Source organism: Sciurus vulgaris (genome assembly GCF_902686455.1).
Source record: "Sciurus vulgaris genome assembly, chromosome: 7".
NCBI lineage: Eukaryota > Metazoa > Chordata > Mammalia > Rodentia > Sciuridae > Sciurus > Sciurus vulgaris.
The window spans coordinates 115,819,453-115,842,435 of NC_136467.1; the positions used below are offsets into that span (position 1 = coordinate 115,819,453).

The 22,983-nt window shown below is 40.9% G+C and overlaps 1 protein-coding gene across 15 annotated transcripts in view; it reads left to right on the top strand.

Moving 5' to 3' along the window:
- USP49 (ubiquitin specific peptidase 49) overlaps positions 1-22,983 on the top strand; it is a 94,904-nt gene that overhangs the window by 66,765 nt on the left and 5,156 nt on the right. For all 15 annotated transcript variants that reach the window (XM_079147752.1, XM_079147751.1, XM_079147749.1 and 12 more), the window contains 2 exons: positions 17,246-18,632; positions 19,833-20,037. In XM_079147752.1, coding sequence (XP_079003878.1) covers positions 17,274-18,632; positions 19,833-20,037 — 1,564 coding nt within the window. In that variant the 5' untranslated portion in view covers positions 17,246-17,273. The remainder of the gene's footprint in view (positions 1-17,245; positions 18,633-19,832; positions 20,038-22,983) is intronic.

Consider the following 22,983-nt stretch of genomic DNA (forward strand, 5'->3'; position numbering starts at 1 on the left):
ATTCACTATCATGAAGAGGTCAGTTCTCTCCAAAAGAAGTTTATAAATTCAATGCAATGGCAATCAAACTTTCAAAAGGATTTTTTGGACAGAATTTTACAAGCTCACCCTAAGTTTCATATAATAAAGAAACAAAAATGGCTAAAGTTATTAAAAAGAATTGGTGGAGAGGAGGAGGTGGTGTGAGCCAGCAAGGTTTGCTTAACTTGTCTTTTTGGTAATGGGACCCTGTGGCAGTGGGAAAGGGTGAGTCAAATAAGCCAACAGAATAGGAGACAAAAGGGGCTGGGGATATAGCTCAATTGGTAGAGTGCTTGCCTAGCATGCACAAGACCCTGGGTTTAACCCCCAGCACAAAGAAAAAAAAAAAGAATAGGAAATAAAAGCAAAACAACACAGATGTGTCAGCAACCTATGTGCAAACTATATAGTTTTTAGAAAAAAAACTATATCATCTTGGGGTAAGAAATGATTTCATAAAACATAAAATCATAAAATACAACATGTGATTGCATTAACTGCAAATCTTATGCATGACAAAAGACACCCTAAACAAAAGACAGGCCACACACTTGTACACAGATACTTACACACATCTAAGTGTCAGAGGCCTTATATCCAGAAATATATAGAACTCTAATCATTTAATAAGAAAAAGGCAAATCACCCAATCAAAAACAGGATTGGTTCATCTCTTAGAAAAGGTAATGCCTATTATTTGTTTCTGCCAATATTAAGTCTGTTTCTGTTGTTAGTGCTTCAAAGCAGTTTAGTTCATATTAGTTCTGGTAAGTTTTTATGTGAGTGGAAGTACAGTGGTAAGTGCATATTTTGTCAGTTCACAGAAGAGAAAAGAGAATGGCCAATATATAGTTGAAAAGATTTCCAACCCTACTCTGATAATCAAGAAGATGAAAATTAAAAACAAAATTACATTCTGATCGTGGCTGAGCACATTTAGTTAACAGCCAGTTTGAAGTCTACGTCACAGCTTAACCATGTAGCTGTGGTGCAACCATGGATAGTGTTCATTACCTTTGAACTTCTTTGTTCTATTTTACTTTAATTAATTTTGGGAGGGCGGTTACCAGGGATTGAACTCCGGGGTACTTGGCCACTGAGCCACATCCCCAGCTCTATTTTGTATTTTATTTAAAGACAGGGTCTCACTGAGTTGCTTAGTGCCTTATTTTCACTGAGGCTGACTTCAAACTCGAGATCCTCCTGCCTCAGTCTCCTGAGCCACTGGAATTATAGGCGTGTGCCACCGTGCCCAACTGTTCTGTTTTAAATAGGTTTAAAATCACTATCAGCTTGTCATGAGGAATAAATGATATGTGTTATTAGAACAGTACCTGGCTGTACTATAGTAAATGTTTAATAAATGGCAGTTGATTTAATTTTTTTTTTAGTTGTAGATGTACACAATACCTTTATTTGTTTGTTTATTTTTATGTGGTGCTAAGGATTGAACCCAGTGCTAGGCAAGTGCTCTACCACTGAGCCACAACCTCAGCCCTAATTTAATTTTTTTATAATGCATGTTAATCATAAAATACTGAAAATTATCTACCTGCAGCCAACAGTTGTCCAACTGTTTTCTACTTGGGGAGCTCTGGAATGGAGATCCTAAAAATGTCAGCTTCTTACCCAGAGCCCTCCCAGTTGCCCTGGTGAAGTTATAACTAGGGTCTAGACCTTAACTCTAAAAGTCTAGAACTTCAATTTTGTGAGAGAAGATATGATGACCAGTTATCTTGGGAAGTGACTTATTTGGTCAAAACCATCAGAGCAAAGATTAATTTACAAAAAGAAATAAAACTGTTAAGCACACTGATACTTAAGTTTGGTGGTTATTGCATTTTCTCCCAGAAGGCAGGCTACATGGAAAATCAATTTTGGTTTTCTGTGCAAGGAATAAGTGCAGATGGAGTCTGCTGGATGATTTTAGTGACTAATGGTTTCAGGCCCTCATGCTGTCACCAGACTCAAATGGTTATATTTATGAACCTTACTGACTTCATAAATGCCTAATTTGCCAGAGGACACCCCCTCTTACTGCTGATCTCCAGTCCATGGTCAGGCATAGACTGACATCCATTGTTGACTCAACAATCATATTCTGTCTGGGTCACTTTGGTCATTTTGGGGGTCTTCAGAACTCTATAGTCATTCAGAGCCCTAGTATCTGGCTGTTACCAGAACTTAGCGTTTTGGTTATTTTAACAGATGGATTATGTTTCCACTACATTTTTTTTTCTTTTTTACTTAATTTTCAGAAGATAATTAACTAATATTTTGGACACATTATGTCACTGCCATGTACAAAGTGACAGTTCCTTATTTATTTAGGTGCTGGGATTGAACCCAGAGATGCTTTACCACCAGCTATATCCCCCGTCCTTTATTTATTAATTAAATATTTTTTAGTTGTAGATGGACACAACATCTTCATTTATTTATTTTTATGTGGTGCTGAGGATCATACCCAGTGTCTTGCATATGCGAGGCAAGCGCTGGTACCACTGAGCTATAGCCCTAGTCCCTTTACTTTATTTATTATTTTTGAGTCAGGGTCTCACTGGTTTGCTTAGTGCCTTGCTAAATTATTGAGACTGATTTCAAACTTGTGATCCTCCTGCCTTAGCCTTCCAAGTTACTGGGATTACAGGTGTATGTCACCGCGCACAATACAATTCCTTATTTCTTGAACTTGCTTAATGACATAATCACCTTAATAGTCCAGCTTCTGCTTTTCCATTAAAGTCCAAATTGGGTCTGGACCAACTCAGTGTGGTGTTTTCTTTACTAGAAGACTAGTAAGCAGGCCTCTTAGAATTAGCAAGTGCTAGACCATTGTATTAAATGGTCCCTCAAGCCTGACAATTGGTCAAGTGTGGTGGCACATACCTTTCATCCCAGCAACTCTGGAGGCTGAGGTGGGAAGGATAGTTTGAGACCTGCCTGGGAAAAGTAATGAGACTATCTTAAAAAAAAAATAATAATGGACTACATAGATACCTCATTTTGTTATTTAATCTTTGTTAAAGATATATACCTCATTGATATTATAATTTGATGGGTATTTACCACAGGCAACATAGGGATGCTAAAAAATATTTATGAAATCAGTAAGGCTTATTTTTTGACTGTCTCTCTAGGGACCATCCTCATTGGTCATTACAACCTTAATTCATACTTTCCCCTCCCTCTTTAGTTTCTTTTCTGTCACATTTGCTTGTGCAGTATCTTGTCCCTCAGAACTCTGCTTTCTACTTCCTGCTACTGTAAATGAACTTGTATTTAGTTTTTAGTAGTTGATTAGCTTAGTGTGTTTCCCTTGTAAGATTATATGTTTGCCTTTAATGGGGACTTTGATGCCTTAATGCAAATCATGGGGCTCACTGGCAGAGGCAGAAGGGTGGATATTTTAAAACAGGAGCAGGGGTGCTAGGATTAGTGGGACTTAAACTACAAGAAGTGTGTTGCCTGGGTGTGCAGTGGCCCTCTATGTGGGGAGCCTGTCTTATTCTTGCAGGAGTTAGGGCCCGGTCCTTTCACCTCTTGTGCCCACTCACTGTAGTGGAGTTCCCAGAAGCACTCCTGCTTTCCCCTTACACAAGAGACGAGGGTCATGCACAGTTCATGTCTTTCAAATGCCTTCTATGGTTTATTTGAAAGAAGGCCCCTTTGATATTTTTGCCACGCAGCACATTCTGTTGGATCTGTAAGTATTCAATGGGCAAACCCTCACTGGAGACCGAACAGAGGCTAATTCTGCTTCTTTAATTCAACTGCGTTTTATAATGCAGTGGTTTACTTTTAACAACTTTATTGGGCTTTTACTATCTTTGCTCTGTGTTGCTATTAAACAATTTTTAAAGACCTAAGAGAAGTAGATAATATGAGAGAAAACACAATTTGTTTTGAAAGCATAGTGATTTTTCTTTTTAATATAAAAATGTCCTCTAATTGTTTAAGAATGCCTTATTAGTTGAAACTGTATGAGAGCAAGACCACAGTGTTAGTTACTTTAAGGTGCTCCATTAATCAGTCTGATAAGGCAAAAGCTCTATGGAGGCAAAAATGAGTGGCTGATAGGAGCCTGTTTTCAGGGATAGGTGGCATGTCTGGCCATGGCAGCTGGTATTTTGGTTAGATTGAACTACTTTCAGACTCCAGTAGTACATCCGCTCTTATTTGAGCCTCCCTCACCATTCAGCCAATCCCCTTTCTTTCTTTCCACAACACATTCCTCTGCCTCTACTCCTTCAGAGAGGTTGGTAGGGTGTTGAGAGAGAGATTTTACTGACCAGTAAACTGGAATAATGTTAGGAGCGGTTCCATGGGGGAAAGGAAGATTTCTGGAGATTTGGGGAAAAGAGTCTGCCCATGAATTTGATTCTATGCACAGCTTTTGGGAGTGCCACCTGGAAAGAAGAATAGAAATTACCTTTGTACCTTGGTTGATATGAAATGTGATTGACACTTGACTGGCAGAGGCTCTGTTGTATTGCCAGTCTGCAATAAGACATTTGTACTTTGCCAGTTGTAAAGTTATGGACAGGGGAAAGGAAAGGGCTTTTTCTTTTTGCGGGGGTAGGGTACTAGGGATTGAACCCATTGAGCCACATCCCCAGCCCTTTTTATTTTGAGACAGGGTCTTGCTAAGTTGCTGTGGCTGAGGCTGGCCTTGAACTTGCAATGTTCCTACTCTGCCTCTGGAGCTGCTGGGGCTATAGGCATGTGCCGCCATGCCAGCAAGAGGGCTCTTTATGAAGTGCCTAGTGCTACTGGAACATAAACTCAGGTACTCTATATATCATGAATGCCATCAGGCTGCTTATCTCAAAATCTTATTTCCTAATGAAAGCATGACAAAACATGTTTACTCTGTGCTTATCTTCAGTCATCTTGCTGATGCCTGAATTAAAATATTTTTTTTTGGTACTGGGGATTTAACCCAGGGACACTTTACCTCTGAGCTACACCCCCAGCCCTTTTTATTGTTTATTTTGAGACAGGGTCTCACTAAGTTGCTCAGGGGTGGCCTCGAACTGCCCTCCTCCTGTCTCAGCTTCCTGAGTCGTTGGGATGATAGGCTTTCACCACGCACCCAGCTCGATGCCTGAATTTTTATGATTGTTGAAACACTGAGTTTCCTCAGTGCCATATCCCCTAGGTGCAGAGGTTGATGACAGTCTTTCTTCCTCTACTAGTTTACCACAGGGCATGCTGTGTTACTAGATTCTTGTTTATCCTCTAAGTATGTGTGTTGCTTTTTTTATACTTGTGATGACACATAGTATACACTGTTCTGTCCCTTTGCTTTTTCACATACTGTTTTTTTTTTTTTTTTTTTTTTTTAAAACAACTGTTGCTTTCCATTTTATGGCTGATTTATAATTTGTGCTATTGGTTCCCTATTAACATTCCTGACTGTTCTCTTTGTACCTTCCAGCTTTTTCTTTAGTATATATTTAAAAATCACTCCTGTGTATTTGATATCTTCTCTTTGGACCTTTGTTATCTTTGCTCTTGAAACCAAGTGCTTTTCACACACCTGCAATCCCAGCTGATATTCAGGAGGCTGAGGCAGGAGGATCACATGTTTAAGGTCATCCTGGGCAATTTATCAAGACCTTGTCTCAAAATGTAAATTAGAGAGGGCTGGGGATGTTGCTAGGTTCAGTCCCCACTACTACATATATACATATGGTGTCTCTGTCCAAGATATGATGGGTCTTTGTCCTGACATGATCTGGTGTGCTGTGTGGGGCAGGGCACAGAACTAAATGTTACTGTTGTCATTTAAGCAGCAGGACATCAAGAAGATGGGGTTCCCATTTCTTAGAATAGCCACCGAAGCAGCCAACATTGGCATCTAATCCTGAGGGCCCATTTGTAAATTCTAGTCAGATTTATTTTCTTTTGACAGAAATTGTTCCTTTTTTTTTTTTTCCCTCTGCAGGCAATTCCTAATGTATATATGTGTCTTCCATACAAATGGCCATGTGTGGAAAGCCCTCTTCAGCCATGTGGAGAAAGTAGGAGGAGGGTGTTCCCCATTTCACTGCTTGGGCTGCAGCTGGAAAGCAATTCCTGGCATCTCAAGTTGCACGTTTGAATTAATTTTCTCAGAGAAAATACATTTGAAGCTGGGTGTGGTGGTGCACGCCTGTAATCCTTGCTACTCTGGAGGCTGAAGCAGAAGGATTACAAGTTCAAGACCAGCCTGGGCAACTTAAGATAAAAATAAGATAATTTAAAGATAAAATAACTTAAGACAAAATAAGATAAAAAGGACTGGGGGTATAGCACAGTAGTAGAGTATCCCTGCATTCAATCACCAGTACTGGGGGGGGGGGGGGGAAAGATAATTCATTTGATAGCTTCCATAGTGGTAGTACTAGTATTGTAGTACTGTATTATAGATACACTGTAGGTTCAGTAGGCTTTTAAAATGAGACTGAGTGCTAGTCATAACATTATTTCTATGACAAAATGTGTTCCAAAGTCCCTGCTGGCAAACAATCAGTTGGTTGATATTTGTGAATATTGTATTAGATCTGTGTGGTAGATTTTGCTGTGGCACACCAAGCATTTGTAGACTGAGAGTAACATTAATATGACTGGGGTCAGAGAAACAAAAATATTTGGATTTTATTTTTTTTTTAAAGATTTTCAGAAGATGATAAGAGATCTTCTTCTTCTTTTTTTTTTTTTTTTTTTTTTTTTGCGGTGCTGGGGATTGAACCCAGGGTCTTGTGCTTGCAAGGCACGCACTCTACCAACTGAGCTATATCCCCCGCCTTTGATTTTTAAAAATTTAATTTTTGAGCCACACTTTGCTGAGACTACAGTGAGACTTGGAGTATCAGGTGTTAAACTCCTTTCAATCTGGACAATTGGAATGAGGAAGGAGAAGAATTCTGGGGAAAAAAAATCAGGGATTTTTCTTTCTCAGTAAAGGAAGAAGTTTCTGAAAGATAAACCATGAGATCAAGCAAGGACATTTCAACAGACTGCCTGAAGTGGCTTGGTGTTCCCAAAAGGCAGAGATACTCAGAAAATTTTATAGGCAGAATTTTAGATAAAATCTGGTGAGGTTATTGAAAGAAATTTGGGAGGGGGCTTACAAAGAAGTGGCCATCTGGGTCTAAAAGGTGGAGTTGGGCCAGACCAAAAAGCCCATGCAGGCCATCTCTGTGGCCAACACTGTCAGGAAAACCCCGCTGCTTTGATTTGGGGTGTGCATAGGGTGGGCAGTGGGCATTCAGAGTAAAGCTGGAAATGACAGTAAAGTGATGGTGGAAACGAAGAGTGCTTCAAAACTCCGCTAATTGAGTGTGAATGGTTTGTAATCTAAGGTTTTCTCTTATTATCAGAGAAGATATTGTTTGCTTTTTTGTCCTTAAAAATATTTTTTTCAGGTATACACAGTCATTTATGATATTTCACTTAAACTGCATATCAAAAGAAGTCTTTATCAATATGATATAGAACACATGTTCTGAACACCACCAAACACAAACATCATCACACTGTCAAATAACTCATGGGTTAATGAGGAAATTATAAAAATGTTTTTATATAATTTTTCAAGCATACACAAAAATAGAGAGATTAGTAGAATGAATTCTATGTAACCATCAAGCAGGCTCAACAATGACCAACATTTTGACAATCTTGTTTTGTCTCTTCATGCCACTTTCTACCCCTCCCTGCCCCTGCCTAGGTAATTAAAAAAAAAAAAATCCACACATCATACTTTACCTATAAACACCTCAGAGGTATTGCTACCATACAAAGATTTTAAAAAAATAAAATTATAGTACCATTATCATAGCAAGGTAATCATTACTTAATGTCAGCTAATACTTAGTCTCTGTTCCATTTTTTCCAGTTGTGGGATGGGAGTGGGGAAGGAAGGTTGGAGGAAGGGGCTGCAAAGGGGCACAAGTAAATTTTGGGGGTTGTTAGACATGTTCATTTTAATTTTGACTTCACAAGTATATGTCTTGACAAAATTTATCAAATTGTATACTTCAAACCTTCAGTTTATTGTATGTCAGTTATACCTCAATAAAGCTGTTTTAAAAAACCAATGGTGCAGCTAGAGAACAGTATTTTAGAACATTTTCCCCTATTTTCTAAAAAATATCTTTATAGTTGGTTTATTCAAATTCGTGTCTTAATAAGAACCACATATTATGTTTGGTTGATCTGTCTCTTAAATTTCTGATAATCTATAGCAGATCCACTCTCTGTCTCCCTTTTTAGTGTCATTTATTTGTTAAAGAAGCCATATCATTGATACTGTAGCATTTGCCACGTGCTTTCTTGGTGATTTGACTAATGATAGCCTGTGGTGTTAATTTCCTATCTCCTAGGTTTCCCCTAACCTGGTAGTTAAATCTAGAGGTGTCATTGGACTCAGGCCCAGTTCTTCTAGCACGAGTACTCGAAGGTGATGCTGCTAGGAACCACAGTGGGGAGGTCTGATTGTCCTGCTCTTAGGGTAAACTTACCCATGGAGTCAGGTTGTCAGCCTTATTCACCTGTTATAAAGTTTCCTGTCAGTTTTCATCTAATAGTTTAAGGAGCTACTAGGAGAAATTTATTTATTTCTATGTATAGTTTTTAACAGCTACACTGGGTTGTAATTTACAAATAATAAACCTCATCTATTTAAAGGGTATAATACAAGAAGGTATGAGAATACACACACACACACACACACACACACACACACACTTTGACAGATATATGGGTTATGCATATGTATATGTTTTTGATTGGTTGTCTAGCAGTTGTAGAGAACATGGTATTTGGGAGGTATACTGCAGGGACAAATCATGGTTCCTAATGATCAGATTTTTGAAGGGTACATACCGATATTCTCTGTGGTAGTAATAGAAGGGACACTTAACCACTGAGCCACATCCCCAGCCCTTTTTTATATTTTATTCAGAGACAGGATCCTGCTGAGATTGCTTAGGGCCTTGCCAAGTTGCTGAGGCTGTCTTTGAACTTACAGTCCTCCTGCCTCAGCCTCCCTAGCTGCTGGGATTATACCTGTGTCACTGTGCCTGGTGTAATAGAATTTTCTATGTGACAAAAGAACAGGGAGCCTCTAGTTTGGACCTTGTTTTATCACTAGTTTGTCAGGGGAGATCATGCTAAAACAAAACAAAAATTTCTGGTGACTCTTTGGTTTCCCCTTTCAGATGTTGTTATACAGATATCCTTAAACCCCTGCTTGCAGATATGCACAAGCTCTTCTGGGGTTTATTATGTCTTGATTTTGGCTCCTCTCTTTAACTGAACCCTCTTGTTTCATCTCAAAAGCACAAAACATATATGTTTAAGAGGAGATCATTTCATACCTATCTAACTCTCCTTTTGCCTTTAGGAAATTTTTTTTTTTTTTTTTTTTTTTTTTTTTTTTTTTTTTTTTGTGGTACTGGAAGTTGAACCCAGGGATGCTTACCACTGAACTACATCCCCAACCCTTTTTATTTTACTTGAGACAAGGTCTCACTAAGTTGCTGAGGCTGGACTGGAACTTGAGATCCTCCTGCCATATCCTCCTGAGTGGCTGGTATTACAGACATTGCTGCCAATGTAGTAATCCAGTCAGGATGAGACAGGAGGTGGTTTGCCTTGTCCAAGTCTCCTACCCATTTGCACTTGTTTGAAGTGAGGTTTCTGTTGCACTTATGGAATTGATTTATGTGCCATTGTGCCATGTATACAATGTGGGTAAAGATGACGTCCAGTGCCTATCTTCGAAAAAGAAAAGAGTTAGCAAATTAACAGATCAGGGTTCTTTTGTATAGGATAATTATTTTTCTTGGCCAACAGAAAATCCTGGCCTGTGAGTGACATGTTTCTTTTATTAGTTGGAGAATTCATGTGTTGGCATTCACAGGGAAGTTAGATTAGCTGACTGAGCTGGTTCCCTGAGTTACTGAGGGGCTGCTGTGTTGCAGGGCCTGTGCATGGGACAGATTGGGAACCAGCTATGGGAGAGGTTCAAAATGCACACAGTGCCTTTTTGAGGTTGATAATATGGATAACCTCCAAAAAGGTGCAGAGCCAACACCTAGTTGTAGCAAGCAGATTCCTTTGATCTGGAGACAACACAAACTACTAAGTGTTTTTATTTTTGTGGTGCTGAGGATTGAGTCCAAGACCTTGCACATGCTGGGCAAGCACTCTACTACTGAGCTGTAGCCCCCCCCCCCCCCCCCCCCCCCCCCCCCCGCACGCCCCATCCCAACAGACAATTAAGCTTGAAGCAGGCCTGAGTAATCCTTACACAGCTAACCTGGATCTCTGCTACTTTTGGCTGCTACTTCTCTGCACAGTCAGGGGTAGTACTTCTGAGAAAGAGGGAGGGAGAGAGAGAGGTGTGTGTGTGTGTGTGTGTGTGTGTGTGTGTGTGTGTGTGTGTGTCTCCCAGTGTGTTCGGAATTTTCTGAATTTAATATGAGCAGTCTTCTTTTGCCACCTTTCCCTCAATCTAGCATCCTGAAAAAAGGGCTAAGGCTTGGGTACAGACCATGCAGACCTCTTTGTCAAGGGTATTAGGTTAATGAATCAAAAAGTGTGATGCCATGAAGGACAGCTAGCTTAGTTTTGTTTCACAAATGGCATCTCCTTAGCCCGCTTTGTGGCCATCTTACTGATCTTGCTCATCAGGGACCCAGATGATGGAGACTATAGAACACACAGTATGATCATCACTGCTACCAAACAAACAGAAAAGCCATGCAGTAGCTTCATCCTCCAAACATCAATAATAGTTGTGTGCCATGATGCAGGTATCAGTATGTAAAAATTCAGCCAGTGCTGCAATGAAATGGAAACTTTTTAAAAAACTTTGTTATTTATTATTTTTCTGGTTGTGGGGATGGAACTCAGGGCTTGGCACATGCTTGGCAAATGCTTTACCACTGAGCCATACCCCCAGACCAGAAATGGAAACATTTTATATTCAAAAGTATGCTGAGGTTCTGTGAGTATACTAAAAAGTGAGTTGTATACTTTAAGTGGATGAATTTTATCCACTTATATCCAAATTATATCTGGGTAAAGCAATTTAAAAATATTTGTGGGAATTAAAATACATAATGCTGTACTGAAATGATGCTTGAAGTTCTAAGAATAGATGAAATAAGTCATTGAGAACTGTAGACAAAACCTTAGGAAAAGCCTACATGTCAAGGCACGGGGAGACACATGAAAACAGAGGTGTGATTACAGATGTAGGAAGAAAACCAGAGCAGAAAGGTGGTCTAACGTTCAGGAGAGAATGCACACTTGGTGTCAAATGCAGGACAAATACGGATGGAGAGTGAGAAAAGGCTGATGAATTTAACTCTAAGGAAAGCACTATGACCTTTGCAACAACAATTCCCATGAAATCTGGGTGTTGAGGAGGAGCTGTAAGGGAGCTTCATCTGCACATTACTCTCCAGAGGTCAAGTGGGCAGGAGGAGGAGAAGCCTAACCAGTGCCAAGGATAGTCTAGGAGGCAGGGCAACCTTGTGTCTTTTTGTCTCTGTCTCTCTTTAGTTAGAATGGATTTAAGACTATTTGGTGAGAGGAAGGAAGCAAACAAGAAGAGTGGAAGTACAGAGGGCTGAGGCCTAGTTCTGGCTCTTATTATGGTTAGAGAAGTCAGTATTCATTACAGAGTAAAGCATTTTTACTGTCATTTGCTGTCAGATGACAGATGTCAAAGCATCTGTCTTTTTCATTTTCCTGTACAATGGCAGGGATGGCCACTCCCCATGGGCAAACCAGTGTTTTGTGCTGGGTCTAGTTCCTTATTAGAACTCTACTACATCCCACCCTATCCCCGCACCCTCGGCCCCTGCCAACCTGGGACTGAACCTGGGACCTCAGGCATGCTAGGCAAGGCTCTGCCACTGAGCCACACCCCAGCCCTACTGTACTCTTTTTGCATGAAGAAAGCTCAGCCTAATGAAGGTCAGACATTATCATGCTGGTATAACCCCAAATCTGCAGTAACCCACAATTACACAGTTACTCTTGAACATCAGCACTCAACTGCCAACAGTAGATGAGTGACAGTCACCTTGCAAGGGTTCTGACACACCAGCACATCAGTCCCATTGCCTGTGGCCAAGACCTGCTGCTTAATGAATGTTCCTGTTCTCAGGTCCAAGAGCCAGAGAACACATTTCATCAGAGCTTTGGACCTCTCTCAGAGATTTCAGCCCCGCCAGGGATCTTCGAGCTGTGCCCTGGAGGTAATCCCTTATCCACTCCCCTACCAAATCCTACTCCGGGAGGGTTGTAATGAAGGGAAAGGGGACACAGAGCAGCCTGCAAGGACATTCCACCCATTCAGCAATCTCCACCTGACATGACCCTCAACTTATCTAACCCCCACTTCTGAATGTCTGCCCCGATTTCTTAGTTTTATTTTTGGCCATAAATATAAAAATTTAAAAGTTATTGTCATTGTAAAGTCATACATAGTACTTTTGTGATACACTTCTCTTTTGGGTTATTAACTATATCTTAATGTGATTTTTCCCCCCCTAGTGCTTGGGATCATACCCACAGCCTAACACATGCTAGGCAAGTGCACTACCACTGAGCTACATCCCCAGCCTCTCTTAATGTGATTTCTATATTTTTAAAAAGTCTTTTCCTTTATTATATATTGACAATGGATTATATTTTCTCATACCACTTGGAAATAAAATATCAGCAAAAATAAAATTAACTTCTAACATGTTACTTATAAAAACAACTTCACTATGTCTCTTCAAGTAGTCTTTTCAGATTATGCAATTCTGGATACATTAGTGAGTTGAAGGGTTAAAATACCCAGCACTGTCGCATATGGCAGTGAGCAGAATCACAGATGTTGATGATACCACGTAATTAGTATTCTTTTATGTAAATGAAGGCTGTCAGCATGTTACCATAGTGTCTACTCTCTCTGAAGCTGGAATTTATGCCACTTGGTCTCACCAAGACCAAGCAGGATTATTCCACGGTCCTTAGTTAAGAGCAGAAAAAATGGATAACATGAGAGAGAGGGGAAATGGAAATTTCCCTAAAGAAGGTTCTCTTTATTTTTTTTTCCTATTTTGTTTTTGTTGATTCCCCCTGCCCCAAGAAATATTATTTCTGGTGATGCATTTAAGATCTGCTGAAAAAATTGCTATTTGAGAATAATGGAAAGAGTCCAATTAAAAGATACCATGTTTTCAGGCTATTTTTGAAAGAGGATTGTTTAGTCATCTCTCACATGGAGACTTTTTAAAATGATGTGGTGAATCTAGATATTTCTTTTCAGAACAAAAGGCAGAAGTGGAAAAGATTCAATTATATGTTCATTTAATACTTAGTGACATTTATCTAGTAGAATTATTTAAAATACTGATTGTGCTTTTTAGCTCTGGTTGATTCTGATTTTTAAAATGAAACTATGGTAATTAAAAAACCAATGCTAATATTTTTCAGGTTACTTTCCCATATGCAGATTGATCCAGGGTGTGCAGGGCATTTATTTACATGACTGATCTACTTAACGATGTAGAACTATTCAGATACATCCTGTTTTTTCCCAACTACACTGCAAGTCTGTTGTGGTTATTGGGTGCCTGTCATATTGGATGATATATCTTTCAAGTGGAAATGTTAGAATTATTGTGACCTTTCAGAATATGAAGGGAAAGCTGTACATGTCAGAAAAATACAAAACAGAATTCCTCTTTCTGTTAGTGGGTATTAGGGCTTGTTACGAAATAAAGCAGAGTATGTGGGATGTGAGTTAAACACAGTTCTTCTGAAACAGAGCCTACCTGAGATTATGTTCTTTTCATTCTCTTATCTTGTGTGTTGGTTAAACTAGCTTTTTTCTTTTGTGTCACTTTTGGGAGATTTCCATGTCATGATCAGATATGGTTTTCCTCTGGAGAAGCTAGTCTGCCTTGCTTAGATCCATGTGGTGAGGTACAAAGTAGCCCTGTGTTTTCCTGAATGGATTTACTCTGCCATATGGCAGGTTACTGAGTCACCACGACAGATTTGTAATGGGAAAAGGGCTGTGCAGGAAAGGATGTGCGTGATCAGCAGATTTATAGATCAGGAAATGAAATTGGAAGGAAGAATTTCCACAGTGCCCTTTCCATTTGACAGGACTCCACTGAGAAGGTGTGAAATGATGTTTTAGTGTTTTTTTCTATTTTGGCTTTTGGTTGTTCCTGCATATTTTTTCAAGCACAAGATTTGATTCTGTAAGGCATCAGTGTTCTGGATGTTGTGTTGCTATATTCCTGTTTACAGAAATACTCTCTTTGTAGGATGTGAAGCTGTCTTGTATTTCATATGATAAGATCTTGTTGGCAATTAAATACCTGAAGACACATTGAGGCAAAAATAGGGATTGGCCAGGCATCACATTTTGAGTTGTAGAAAGAAAGAAAGAAAGAAAAGCAGAGTGAGCTAAACAGTATATCCTGGTGCATTTAAAAGTCTGCACTGTTTTAATACTGCAGCCACTAGCTGTGTATGACTATTTTTTATTATTTTATTTTGGTACTGGGGATTGAATCCAGGGGTGCTTTACCACTAAACTACATCCCCATCCCTTTAAATTTTTTATTTTGAGACAGGGTCTCACTAAGTTGCTTCGGGCCTTGCTAAATTGCTGAAATGGGCCTCAAATTTGTGATCCTCTGACCTCAGCCTCTGAGTTGCTGGAATTACAAGCATGAGCCACCAGGTCCAGCTGTGACTACTTAAATTTTAATTTTAATTAACTAAAATTAACCAAAATTAAAAGTTCAATCTCTCAGAATCACTAGCCACATTTCAAATGCCTGGTAATTTTGTTACTAGTTACTACAATATTGGACAGCACAGACAGAGGATAGTCCATCACTGCAGAAAGTTCTTTTATAGTGTTGGTCTGAGTGGAAGAATCTGAGAATCAAAATTCTTTGATTTCTATGAGTTCAAGTCTGGAGTAGTAACCAGGAAAAAGCCTAGGGAATTCTGATGCTGGTAGGTGTAGTCCCCTGATTCAGGTACTACATTTAAAAAAATAGTGATAAACTTGGGAATTGCCTGAATCTTGATATTTCCTCCTTCAGTCCTCCTTTACTGACCTTTTATTTTGTGTGTGTGTGTGTGTGTGTGTGTGTGTGTCCTCGGTAATTGGTTAAGAGAGCACCATGTGAATCCAACTTTTATTCTCAGTGACTACCCCTAGAAAAGTAAACTAAAATGGTTTAGTACTACCCCGGCCTATGGGAGGTTTGTTTTTGTACTGGGGATCAAATCCAGGTTCTTGTGCCTGTTAGACTCTACTGCTGAACTACTTCCGCAGCCCTTTTTGAGACAGGGTCTTTGCTAAGTTGCCCAGGCTCGCCTCAAACTCGCAGTGCTCCTGCTCCACCCTCTCAGGTAGCTGGAATTACAGGATTGTACCACCATGCCCACTCTGGAAGGATAATTCTGACAATACTTTTTGACCACTAAGAGTTGCACACTCATGAGCCTTGGCATTATAAGGAAGTAAATAGAAACATAACACTAGATGTCCTCTCCAAAGGAGATTATATCTAATTAGAAAATGGACAAACATATCCAGAGAAATGACTTAAAGGGCACTTTACTACTGACCTAAAGTCAGTAGAAAACTTGCAATAATTTGAATGATAATAAACAATGATAATTAGAAAATAATATAGTAGAAACTAAAATGTGGCAGTAGTAAAAGGAAAGCACTATCTGACTTGGCAGAGGGTATCATTGCATGATTTGTGGGTGTCATTTTTAAAATAATTTTTATTTGTTCTTTTTAGTTATTCATGAGGGTTTCTTTTATAGGCAGCTGGCCTCTGCCATCTGGAATGGGCAATTCAAAAAGGGAGGACTGCTGTGCAGGCACACGCCTGCAATCCCAGTGGCTCGGGAGGCCGAGGCAGGAGGATCATGAGTTCCAAGCCAGCCTCAGCAAATTAGCAAGGCCCTAAGCAACTCAGTGAGACCCTGTTTCTAAATAAAGTACAAAAAAGGGCTGGGGATGTGGCTCAGTGGTTAAGCACTCCTGAGTTCAATCCCCAGAAGGACCTCTAATTTGGTCCTGCAGTCTATATAAGCATTTATGTATGGGTTTTGGCACTGGACTAGGCCAAAAGGGTATCTGGAAGACTAAAGGGGACTACTTAGTACAGTGAATTTAGGCTTCTCTGGATCAACCCCATAATCTGGAACTGTTACAGACAGAAATGAAAAGCAGAAAAGATATGGAGATGAAGGCCATTCATTTTATAAGAGGACTGCCTTCAGGGAATTTTTAAATGCTGGAATGGGTTGCTGCTGGGGACCTTAAGGCTCCAAAGAATAACAAGTTTTCTTTTTAGTCACCAGCTTCTTTCCTCTGGAGAAACTGCCTACTAGGCTTTTCTTATGAACAATATCAAAAAAGTAGTATTACAAAGAAAAAGATGCTCAGTACATTACCTTTTTTTGGTCCTGGGGATTGAATCCAGGGTACTTTACCACTGAGCTACATCCCCAGTCCTTTTTATTTTAAGAAAGGGTCACTAACTTGCTGGGACTAGACTCACACTTGCTATCTATCCTCCTATCTCAGCCTCCCAAGTCACTGGGATTATAGGCCAGCAACACTGCAACTGGTACCAGTGTTTTAAAAATCATTTTCATTTCTGCCAGATTTGTTGCTTTTTAAATTATAGTTGGGTTAAGTAACATTCCAGTAGCCACTCCACCTCATGTCCTAAGTCAGATTTATCTAATTCTTCACTTACCTGCCCTTTGGGTGACAAGCGAAAGTTTCCCCACCCCTTCTACAAGATGTAAATATTATTTTGAAAAAGACACATGTAAAATGTTATTTAAATTGAGGCTGGAGGTCTTCCACCTTAGGTAGCATAAAAATGGTACTTTGTGCAAGACTTGCTTTTTCTTACCTTTACCTTACCCTCTATCTCTGCTTTGAAATACTTTAAAATCAACCTGAGATTACCATTTTGTTTGAGGCTCTTCATCTCTCCTACTGGTATTTGAAACTCGGTATACCAAGTTTCAACTTTAAAAGGAACCAGTTTTGAATTGAAAACCAGCGCATCTTAAGTTGAAATGCCAATTGCAAGCCTTTCTCCAGAAAAGATTTTGCTGAAAGTTATTATTATTTTTTCTTCCCTTTTTTGGGGCTTTGTGCCAGGTTGAGAGGGTGGCGACTGCTCTAAGACATGGATAGATGCAAACATGTAGGGCGGTTGCGGCTCGCCCAGGACCACTCCATCCTGAACCCTCAGAAGTGGTGCTGCCTGGAGTGCGCCACCACCGAGTCGGTGTGGGCTTGCCTCAAGTGTTCCCACGTGGCCTGCGGCCGCTACATTGAGGACCACGCACTGAAACACTTTGAAGAGACTGGACACCCTCTAGCCATGGAAGTCCGGGATCTCTACGTGTTCTGCTACCTGTGCAAGGACTACGTGCTCAACGATAACCCGGAGGGGGACCTGAAGCTGCTGAGAAGCTCCCTCCTGGCGGTGCGCGGCCAGAAGCAGGACCAGTCCGTGAGACGCGGGCGGACGCTGCGGTCCATGGCTTCGGGTGAGGACGTGGTCCCGCCGCAGCGCGCTCCTCAGGGACAGCCGCAGATGCTCACAGCTCTGTGGTACCGACGCCAGCGCTTGCTGGCCAAGACGCTCCGGCTGTGGTTCGAGAAGAGCTCTCGGGGCCGGGCGAAACTGGAGCAGCGGCGGCAGGAGGAGGCGCTTGAGCGTAAGAAGGAGGCTGCGCGGCAGCGGCGGCGGGAGGTGAAGCGACGGCTGCTGGAGGAGCTGGCCAGCGCCCCTCCGCGCAAGAGCGCGCGCCTGCTCCTGCACGCGCCCCGCCGCGCGGGCCCGTCCGCCGCGCGCCCCGCCGCGCTCTCCGCCTCCGACCCGGCTCCTGGCTCCTCTGCGCTCAAGACGCGCCGCCAGCCGGCGGTGGCCCCAGGCGTGACGGGCCTGCGCAACCTGGGCAACACCTGCTACATGAACTCCATCCTCCAGGTGCTCAGCCACCTGCAGAAGTTCCGGGAGTGTTTCCTGAACCTTGACCCATCCACCACAGAGCATCTGTTTCCGCAAGCCACCAATGGCAAGGCTCAGCTCTCTGGCAGGCCGGCCAGCAGCTCTGCCACCGAGCTGTCGACGAGGAGCGACAGAGCCCAGGCGTGCGAGCGGGAAGGTCTCTGCTGGAACGGCGGGGCCTCCATCAGCAGAAGCCTGGAGCTCATCCAGAACAAGGAGCCCAGCTCGAAGCACATTTCCCTCTGCCACGAACTGCACACCCTCTTCCGAGTCATGTGGTCCGGGAAGTGGGCCCTAGTGTCGCCCTTCGCCATGCTTCACTCCGTGTGGAGCCTGATCCCTGCCTTCCGCGGCTACGACCAGCAGGACGCGCAGGAATTTCTCTGTGAGCTGCTGCACAAAGTGCAGCAGGAACTGGAGTCAGAGGGCTCCACGCGCCGGATCCTCATCCCCTTCTCCCAGAGGAAGCTCACCAAACAAGTCTTAAAAGTGGTTAACACCATATTTCACGGGCAGCTGCTCAGTCAGGTAGGTGTGGTTACCCCAACCCTGACTCCCCCAGCACCACGGAGGGAGGCGTCTGTAGTGCGGGCGTCCTGTGAATAGCTCCCGATTCCTGGGCTAATTAGGATAACCAACCTTGGTTGTGATTATGTTTTTTTGAGGGTGGCCATTGTAACTGTCGTTGTATTGTACACTTTGATGACCTCGTGAGTGAACCTGCCCACTCTTTCCAGCCAGGTATTTAGTTTAATTAGCCATATCACTTTATTTTTCCGTGAATGGTTTTAACTGCTAATGAATATATAGGTAATACTGTCATTATTATGTTGGTGTCCCATGCTTTGATCATTTTTAGGAGACTGAAAAGAGTTTGCCTAGAACCCTAGTTCATACTGGTTTGAAAGATCATCTTTCTTCTTGACCTATACGGAAGAGAGGTATCTGGGAGCATGCCATGGCTTATAAAAGCCTCCTCCTTGTTCCTCATTATCTTTCATTTCATGCCTGGATCTTTAGCCATGTAGATTCGTAGATAAGGTCTTGTGAGAATATACAGAAAGAGAATCTTTATAGATAAAGGAGGTGGGCAATGTAGGAAATTCAGGCCAAACCTCTACACTTTACTGAGGTTTTGTGTCTTGAAGGACTGATGAATGGGATGGGAAGAGAAAGTTTATTGATGCTTTTTTTGAGCATGTGAAGTACAAATGGGAAAGTTATAGTCTAGTCACAGCACTTGATGCTCTGCAGACAGAAGAATCAATGTAGGGGAGCTTCAATTAACAAGGGTAAAAAGAGGCCAAGTTGGCTTCATAGAATGACCAAAGTTGAGAAGAGGAATTTGAGGGTGAGTAAAGCAGTGACCTGCAAATTCTCCATCTCAGACTGATTGCTTGAATGCCTTCAGTATAACTCGCAGTGTGTACTGCTGCAGCATTCCATGGCGGAGCCTACTTTGATGGAGGTGAAGAGGTGAAGAGAGAAAACAGTAGGTATAATCACTGTGCTCTGTGGTTTTCCAGTGTGTAAACTATCACATAGCTAGATATGTACGCCGATATAATATGCTCCAATTCTTTTAAAGTTTTATTTTTTTAATATTTTATTTTTTTGAAAATTATATACTTAGCTTTGGTAAAGTTATTTGTCTTATATAAATCAAGCAAAAATGTATATAGGAAGGTAGAAAATTATATAATCTGCAAATAAATTTTTTCCTTCTAGGTCACATGTGTATCATGCAATTACAAATCCAATACTATTGAACCCTTTTGGGATCTGTCCCTGGAATTCCCTGAACGATATCATTGCATAGAAAAGGGGTTTGTCCCTTTGAATCAGACAGAGTGCCTGCTTACTGAGATGCTGGCCAAGTTCACTGAGACAGAGGCCCTGGAAGGGAGAATCTATGCTTGTGACCAGTGTAACAGTGAGTACAAAGTAGAGAATTGATGGGGGTGGAGTGGGTTGCAACTGGAATATCGATTAAAGGTGCTGCTTTTGCACCTTTAGTGAAAAGTAACACTCATGATATTGAGTGGTTTGAAACCATCTTTTGAAGATCTTTTACTCCCATTTTCTAGAAACAAACAATATGGACTTCGTGTATTAAAAACAAAGGCCTAGGAATTGTCTTCTTTGGCCTATCATGATTGACATTAGTTGTTATCCTGGGAGGTATTTGAAAGTGGTTGCTGAAATAGGGGCTCTGAGAATGGTAGCACTTAGCTTCATAGTGTTTAAGTTCATGACTGCAGAGCCTGACAATTCTTATTTAGATAAGTTCAGGCAGCATAGCCTGTTTGAGGGTTGTGGTATCAGAAAAGCATGTTCTTATACTGAATTGGTAGATTTAAAGTCAGAAGTGATGCTAAAGATTGGCACAGTGGGACCAGGACAGCAAGTCTTAAAGTGCTCACTGACAGCTTCATGGATATTTTCTGTGGTTTTTTTTTTTTTTTTTTCTTCATATACTTGAAAGGTTCACATTTCAGGGAAGAACTTGAGGAAGTATTGTTGTTTTAACTTGAAATTGGGACTCCTTCCAGATGGTTACATGGATATCTGATGCAGGACCTTTTGTAACACTTGATGCTTCTGTTAACTCAGCATGTACAGAGGAGGTGCAGAGCAAATATGAGGAAGCTCATGTCTGGTTTTTATGACATATAAAGATTTAAAAACTAAAATATAAAAGTAATGGATTGTTCAAAGACCTAGAAGTCAATTTGCAGTCAAATAATAGTTTGGACTGTAAATTTTGGGGAAAAATTATTAGTATTATTTTTGTAGTGTTGGGGATTGAACCCAGGACCTCAAGTAGGCTAGGCAAGTGCTCTATCACTGAGCTGCACCTCCCAAGACTGAAAAAAATCTTACGGTATTACTACTTTTTACTGGGGGGGGGGGGGTACCAGGTATTGAATCCAGGGGTGCTTAACCACTGAGTCACATCCCCAGTCCTTTTTTATATCTTATTTTGAGACAGGATCTCACTGAGTTGCTGAGTTGCTTAGGGCCTTGCTAAGTTGCTGAGGCTGGCTTCAAACTCATGATCTTCCTGCCTCAGCCTCCTGAGCCACTGGAATTACAGGCATGCACCACCTCACCCCACTGATAGTACTTCTTAATGTATTTTCCACATGGTTTTTTAAAATAGTAAGTTGTGGCAGCTAGGCATGATGGTACACACCCATAATCCCATAGCAACTCAGGAGGCTGAGTCAGGAGAACTGCAAGTTCCAGGCTTCATCAACTTAGTGAGACCCTGTCTCAAAATAAAAAATAAAAAGAGCTGGGACTGTAACTCAGTGGTAAAGTGACCCTGGTGGGTTCAATTTGCAGTTCCACTGAAAAAATAAAAAATTAAAAAAATAAATCGTGCTAGATATCATATTGCCATTTTAAAATTGGACACATACTTGACTATCCGTAAACCCACCTGTCCTATTTCATTTTGGATACAGAGGCAGGTGAGAGGCGGTGGGTTAAATTGTTTAATTAGAGCAGTTTCTGTTTTTTTTTTTTTTTTTTTTTAAGTGTTCCATAAAGCTTTCTATGTGTCAGAAACAAAAGAATATTAACAGCTTTAACTCCATCTTTGTGGATAATGATAGATAAGGCAAAATATACTTTTATTTATTTTTGCAAGAAAAGATTGTTCTTTTGCTTGCCAGATGTGCCAATTTATCAAGATTTCTCTAAGCAGGTACAAATGATGGCAGGGGAGGAAAGCTGTGTGAGGGGATAGATGCATTGATCATGAAGTTTCAGAATTGTCAGCCTTCTACCTCTCTGTGTGGCCACCTTAATCAAACAGACAGAACTGATCAATCTTAATTGAATCAGTAATTTCTTTTTCTTTGTGAATTTCATTTTAGGGAAACAAAGCCGGATTCTACATTGTCTTCATCTTAGCTCACATGCTCCCTCTGCTGAGGGTGGCAGTCACTGCCAGGTTCCCAAGCAGAGCTGCAATAATTTTCAAAAATGTTGTGAACAGAAATGGAAAATAGGGCCAGGCCCCTCTTTGAATGCTGCTTCTGTTCCTGCCCCCGTGTGTCATGACTGCATTGCTTTGATAAAAGCTCCTGCGGCATGCTCATTCTGATGCAGTCTATTATGAGCAGCTACACCTCCACGTCCTATTGTCACAGAAAGCTGTGATAACGTCATCAGACTGTGCTTGGCTGCCTTTCACAAGTCCTGCAGACCGGACTTGGAATCAGATGCCCAGCTCTTCATATACTGAGACCATGAAAGCAACATTTCAGAGGAAATTAGCAGGCACCTCAGCAAACCACTAATTTTGCATTCCCACCCATTTGCCTCTCTAATTATCAGTAAATGGTTATAGAGAAGGCCTCTGATGGAAATTAAGAGAACTTTATTTCCATTGATTATTTGCTAAAATTTTAGAAATGCATTTCCTCCACAATTCAGTAGCTTTAGGAACAAAATAAAAGTCTGGTGCTATTGTTGGATTGGATGAACTTGGCTGGCCTACAAGCCTTGTCTTGCATGCCTAGTAGTATGCCTTATCCAAGAACCATGTTTCAAAAGCTAGGCACAGCATAAGAAATTGAAATAACAAAGTTTATTTTCTGAACATTTGTGTATGCCAGAAATCATGCTGAAGAAAAGTTTAAAATATTCTGTCCTTTGATAATCTTATACTTTTATCTTTTCCTAATCCTCAATTATATTCATTAGTCCCCATTTTACTGCTGAGGAAACTGAGATTCAGAGTTTTAAATAATTTTTTATTCATTTAGCTTACAACTAGCTGTGAGCAGAAAATTGAGTTAGGCCTGTTTCATGAAAACAAAAAGCTTTTTAAAGTTATAGTGCATCATAATTTAAATTATAAGTGTAT